This window comes from Amphimedon queenslandica, unplaced genomic scaffold, assembly GCF_000090795.2.
Source record: "Amphimedon queenslandica unplaced genomic scaffold, v1.1 AMPQUscaffold_13390, whole genome shotgun sequence".
Taxonomy (NCBI): Eukaryota; Metazoa; Porifera; class Demospongiae; order Haplosclerida; family Niphatidae; genus Amphimedon; species Amphimedon queenslandica.
This window is the reverse complement of record NW_003546374.1, coordinates 92,589-98,945: the sequence shown is the minus strand read 5'-3', so window position 1 is coordinate 98,945 and position 6,357 is coordinate 92,589. Positions and strand designations below refer to the sequence as shown.

The following is a 6,357-nucleotide window of genomic DNA, read 5'->3' as shown; positions in this document are numbered from 1 at the left end:
TACCAAATTTAGAAGCCATTGACTTCATTAGAAATGGATCCTATAATAATCAAGTGCATCAGCTTCCTCGAGTAAGCGGCCAGCCAATAAATTTATACGAAGATAATAGCGCAGAAGAAATGGCATTTCCATGTCTATTTCTAAATGGAGTCAATGGTCTTCATAGAACATTTACTGACTATATTCAATCACGTTTACTTAATGCTGATAATCGCTGGTCTAGTAATATTCCATACTTACTATGGTCAGCAAATTTACTTGAAAAGGTGAGATTACGTGATTCTGTATCAATCGCAATGCGAATTACATCATCATCATGATTGGGTAGTCAAGGCGTATCACTGCTGGTGAATTGTGAAATGGAGATTTAGGTGAAAACCCAGAGCTTTCAGAGAATTCATATGCATTTATGTGAAATATACTTGGTTCCTCAGCATACTGGAACAAAGCAAAGCTTGATTTGTTTGTCATGTTTAGAATGCTGGGTCCACCTACTTTCTTTATCACATTAAGTGCACATAATATGAATTGGTTTGATTTAATGTGTGCACTTGCAAAATGTGATGGAACGAATCTTTGTGATGATGAAGTAAAAGAGCTGTCTACTTCGGAACGTAGAAGGTTGCTAAGTAGCTACCCAGTGATAGTAGCACATCATTTCTCTCATTGCTTTTGAGCTTTTATGAATCATATACTAAATGGTGCTAGTAAGCCTATAGGTGAAATAAAAGACTACTTTTGGAGAGTTGAGTTTCAACAAAGAGGCTCACCTCATATACATAGTCTATGGTGGGTCGAAATGCACCAGATATTAAGACAGTAGAAGGTAGAAGGAAAGCTCCGGGTTTCATTGATAATTATGTTAGTTGTCACGTACCAAAAGATGGTAAAGATGATGATTTAAAAGATTTAGTATTGCGATTACAAAAACATAATCATACACAAACGTGTAGAAAAAATGGACGTAATTGCTGCCGCTTTGATTACCCTAAGAGGCCAAGTGACAAAACTCGTCCCAAAAGAAATGCTGATGTTGAAATCAAAGCCCGTCTCTACATACGGAAACGTGAAGTAGGTACTGCGATGATAAATCCATATAATCCAGACCTACTAAAAGCATAGAGAGCTATGATGGACACTCAAGTTGTAGGAAATGTCAATGGAGCAGCAAAATATTTATGCCATTATATGTGTAAACATGAGCCAGAACAGATTAAACAACAGATAGCAAGAAAGCTTGATAAATTACCAGTTAATTGTACCCAGAGACACAAACTTTAAAAATTAGGAAACACTTTAAGTCACAGGATTCTCGGTGCTCAAGAGGCAGTATTTTGTACTACTGGCTTTCATTTAGAGGCTCTAGTCAATCATATATATTTATAAATACAAACAGACCAGAGAAAAGAGGAAGACTTTTTAAGTCAATTACAAAGCTAAGAGCTATGAGTACTGGAGATGATATTTTCAATCCTGGTCCATTAGATAGATATCAATCTCGTCCTGATGGAGAACCATTTGACAGTATGAGTCTAGCACACTTTTCTGTATTGTATAATGTTGCTGCTACAAATTATGAGCCAAAAAACTTCCTGTGCCCAACCTAGATATGAACTAAAGAATGGTATAGGAAAGATATATCTAAGACGAAAGCAAGCATGCTTGAGATTACCAACAATAACACAAGTCTCATGGTGATAGTTACTACTATCAGTTAATCTTTCTTTATCTCCCATGGAGAAATGAGACTCCTGATTTTATTGGAAATCATGGCTCTGCTCAAGCATCATTTATAGCACGTAAAGATAAATTACAAGTTTTAAGTACAGAACAGCACTCCTCTTTTGCTGATGAAGTACAAAGAGCGACAGACCCATTACGTGTACTAAATCAATGTGGCGATGCTGTGTACACTCCTGTTGCTCCTTGTACTTCACACGTAAATTTCGAAAATAATAATGAAGGTGATGGTCATGATCCAATATATGACCATGAACTATACCTTGATAATTTAGCTGCATTACTAGCTGATGATAATAATGATCATCAAAATCTATGCGGTCAAAATATAGAACAAAATATTGGTGACATGGAAGATACATTGACTTTAGACTCTATCTCAAGGCACCGCTTTTCAGACTCAGAGTTTGAAGCAAGTATAGCAAGTCTTGATGATTCCCAGAAAGTCCCTTATGAGAAGGTCCTTGAGTATTCAAGAGCAGTACATGATTTTCAAATGAGGACCAGACAGTCAATGCCCAGCCATTTTCGTATGTTTATAACAGGTGGTGCTGGAACTGGTAAAAGCCATGTAATAAGTGTCATCAAAAAGCATTTAGAAAGAGCTCATATTGGTGCTGGAAATGCTTGTGTTTTATTGGCACCAACTGGTGTTGCAGCGTTTAATATTGGTGGATTAACTATTCACCAGGCTCTCAATCTTCCTGTAGAGCATGGAAACTCCACCACCGACAAAAAGCTTGTAGCTGAGAGATTAAAGGATCTTAGACAATCATGGAAAAATGTGAACACCATAATAATAGATGAGATAACTATGGTCTCACACTTAACAATGTCCTTCATTCACAAGAGGCTAACTGAAATTAAAGGAACTGATGACACTGACGTTCTCCTTGGAGGACTGAATGTCATTGCAGTAGGTGACTTCTTTCAGTTGCCACCAGTGAGGGACAAATTTGTATTTCAAGATGGCAGAGGCTATAATCCAGGCTCAACACACATGTGGAGGGATGAGTTCAAACTAATAGAACTAACTCAAAATATGAGACAAAGAGGAGACACAGAATATTCAGATATTCTCAACCGTGTCAGAACTGGTTCTCAGACAAAGTCTGACATAAGTGTACTCTGATCGAGATTGACAAGTGTAATCAGGGATCCCATTGATGTCAGTCAACCTCCATTTGTTGATGCATTACGCCTAATGCCTTTAAAAGAACAAGTAGAAGAATATAATGACAGTAGATTGAAAGACTTATCACACTCTACTAAAATATATGAATTTGATGCAGAGCATTCAATAGTAGAGTCAACAACACTGATTCCTGGTGTAGTATCACATGAAGTCCCAGAGTCACTCATATCTTCCAATAATAGAGATTGTGCTGGCTTATCACGTAAAGTGAAGTTAGCCATAGCAGCACAGGTTATGTTATGATGTAACATTATATGAGGAAGGATTAGTAAATGGAGCTAGAGGAATAATTGTTGGTTTCTCTTGGCCAAATGGAGCTGATGATCAAGCAAAGAAAGGGGACTTACCACAAAAAGTATATGTAAAATTTCATGACCCACGTGTAGGTCTGGTGAGCCGTGTCACAATTGATGATTCGTCTGAACAAGAAGCTGTCCCAATAGAACCAGTCATGGCCAAGTTTTATGGCAAGCAAGGAGTAACATTACAGCATACGCAGTTACCATTACTACCTTGCTGGGCAGCTACTATACATGAAGTTCTGGGTCTATGTCTTGATGCTGCAGTAATTGATTTAGGTCCTAAAATGTTTGAAGATAGAATGGCATATGTTGCCTTAAGTAGAGTAAGAACACTCCAAGGAGTTGCTCTACTAGGACTAGTCGAAAAGAAAATCACATCATCAACAGTAGCAAATGATGAAATGGATAGACTAAGGAACCATAGATTATAAATGATGATGTGTCTTCTGGGATAGTCAAGAGAAAATGTACTAATACAAATTAAAACCACAAAAGTGTTGTGGTCTATATTATAGTATAATACGCAACTCTTGACTCTATTCATAAATATTATTATTGGAATGGAGATTGGGGATGGATGGTGGGCCCAGAAGTAAAATCTCACTCTTGCTTTAAGTATTGAGTGAAGATACAATTAATAAAATCCAGCTCTTTAGAGTGGATTTTAGCATCAGAACTTGTAATATTAGTGATGGTTACATCATAAACAATAGGTGTACCTATATAAGAAATGAATAAAATGTGACTCTTGCTCTTGCTTTAAGTATTGAGTGAAGATACCATTACTAAAATCCAGCTCTTTAGGGTGGATTTTAGCATCAGTAATTGTAATATTAGTAAAATCTCACTCTTGCTTTAAGTATTGAGTAAAGATACCATTAATAAAATCCAGCTCTTTAGAGTGGATAATACAATTGAATAATTTAAATAATATTCATGATTTGAGCGTATATTTACAATAGATGTATTATGATTATGTTTGTATTGTATGTATGTACTGTACATGCATTATGCATTGGATGTTTTAAAAATGTAAAGTATATGAATGTGTTTAGCTTTGTATGTATGTACCAATACATTTATTGTGTTCCTTTGTATTATGTTTAATGTATATATAGTCTTGTATGCTTATGTGTCTTTGTACAATGCATGTATATGTCGTTCTCTCTCTCTATGAAAAAAATCTTGCTGTTTGGAGTGATGATAAGATCAAAATAATCTCTCTTTTTGGAGTGATGATAAGATCAATAAAACCACGCTCTTTGGAGTGATGATTAGATCAATAAAATCACGCTCTTCGGAGTGATGATAAGATTAATATAATCTCCCTTTTCAGAGTGACCATAAGATCATTAAAATCACTCTTCGGAGTGATGATAAGATTAATTATGATCACGCTCTTTGGAGTGCTGATAATATCAATATAATCTCACTTTTCGGAATGATTATAAGATGAATAACATCACGCTCTTCGGAGTGATGACAAGATCAATAACAATCTCATTCTTCGGAGAGATGATAAGATTAATAATTAAGTACGATAATTATGTTTGTTTATGTATATTTGTGTTATGTGTTAGTACATATGTAGGTCTAACTGTGCATGCTTAAATTCATCATAAATAATAACAATCAATAATTATGATGCTAGGAATAATACAAGTGAGAATTAATACATGTGAGCGATAAACATACTGTGGTGAAAACAATCTTAGGAATTTTTTTACACTCATACACTTGTTTCAAATGAAATCTGTCTTGCCATTGTATGTGTTAGCATCATATTGACTGACATCATGTATTCTCACGAACTGGCTCACGGATAAGTGTCGTTATTCCTGCCCACCACGCAGGCAACTGTGCAAGGAAACAAAATAAAAAACCATATGCAAAAGGCTCGTTGGATTATCCATTAAAAAAACACCACCATCCAAGTGTAACTGCTCATCTTCCACCGTAATAACTGGTACTGAATGAACAGTTGCCCCTACAGCTTCCAAATGTAGCTTGCTACAGAGCATAACAAGTGTCTTGTGAAGATAGCTAAAGCGAGAATCCTTCTTATCTAAAAAATTGCATAAAATACCGTTCTCTCTAGAGATTTTATAGAGGCCAAAAAGAATGCTCTGTACACTCCAAGGAGGATATGGCTCCCCAGACTCTTGGCGAACCTCCATCACAAACTTGCTTAACCATTCACTTAATACTTGTGGGTCGTTTCAGGACAGGAGATCACAAGGAACGGCCTCAGATGGATCCTCTATCATTGCTCGAAACTGAATCCAATGATCTAAGATCTTCTGGGCCCATTCATGGATACAAAGGGTGTTTTTTGAAACAACTCCCTGAGCAGCAACATCTAAGGCTTCTTTTGAATAGTACAGAATGCGCTTGCTCCCAACTGTTGCTAGCGAAATAGATCTCTTCTTTCCTTTTCTAATCAAGCTGCTGCTGTCCGCCATTAGCACCAAGCCACGTGATAAATACTGCTAATCTTTGCTACAAGTCTTCTTTAAAACATTTAACACATGGGCGTGGTGTATTACTGGATTTATTTGCACTTGCTTCCGGTCTTGTTGACAAAAATTGCGCACTGGGGCCTTCAGTTCTTGTGCACTATTTCTGTCAACTTAAACGGAAGCTTGTGCGGATAAATCTAGTAATACACGCCACCCCATGTGTTAAATATTACTTAAATGTAATCCATTTAACGAGACAATGCAACGTATGCCATACCATGTACAGTAATAGCATAAGAAAGTATAAAGGGAAACTGTTTCCTTTGTATATGCATATTCTTTGATAGCATAAATCTAGATGTAACCCTTTCTATGTCACAAGGTACATCAATATGATCAAATTGAATTGATATACATGTAGCATAAATACCCATTACTATACTGATGGCACCATTAACTAATCTTACAGTCACATCAATATTACATGTTAGCATTACTCTACAGCCTACTGCTACTAGTCTGGTAACCAGCCCCCTGCAAAACATGCGTAGGGTCTGGTATCACACCCATATAGCATTGGTTCCTGTGCAATGCGGATGTCACGTGATATTTTGATAGGCGTTGCTATAGCGATTTAGTAACTATGCAATAAAATGTGTTG

At 36.5% G+C, this 6,357-nt stretch overlaps 1 protein-coding gene across 1 annotated transcript; it reads left to right on the top strand.

Moving 5' to 3' along the window:
- Window positions 1-958: 958 nt before the first annotated feature.
- On the top strand, window positions 959-3,688 carry LOC100639316 (ATP-dependent DNA helicase PIF1-like). The gene is made up of 4 exons (XM_011405865.2): window positions 959-1,071; window positions 1,741-2,850; window positions 2,896-3,142; window positions 3,195-3,688. The coding sequence occupies exons 1-4, from the start codon at window positions 959-961 to the stop codon at window positions 3,666-3,668; spliced, it is 1,944 nt and encodes a 647-aa protein (XP_011404167.1). The 3' UTR covers window positions 3,669-3,688.
- Window positions 3,689-6,357: the final 2,669 nt, after the last annotated feature.

What these genes read in the sequence shown, in the direction of transcription:
- LOC100639316 (XM_011405865.2), top strand. Translation starts at nt 959, where the DNA reads ATGGACGTAATTGCTGCCGCTTTGATTACCCTAAGAGGCCAAGTGACA. An exon ending in TCTACATACGGAAACGTGAA is followed by an intron (nt 1,072 to 1,740) that starts GTAGGTACTGCG and finishes TCTCCCATGGAG; the next exon opens with AAATGAGACTCCTGATTTTA. An exon ending in AGAACTGGTTCTCAGACAAA is followed by an intron (nt 2,851 to 2,895) that starts GTCTGACATAAG and finishes AAGTGTAATCAG; the next exon opens with GGATCCCATTGATGTCAGTC.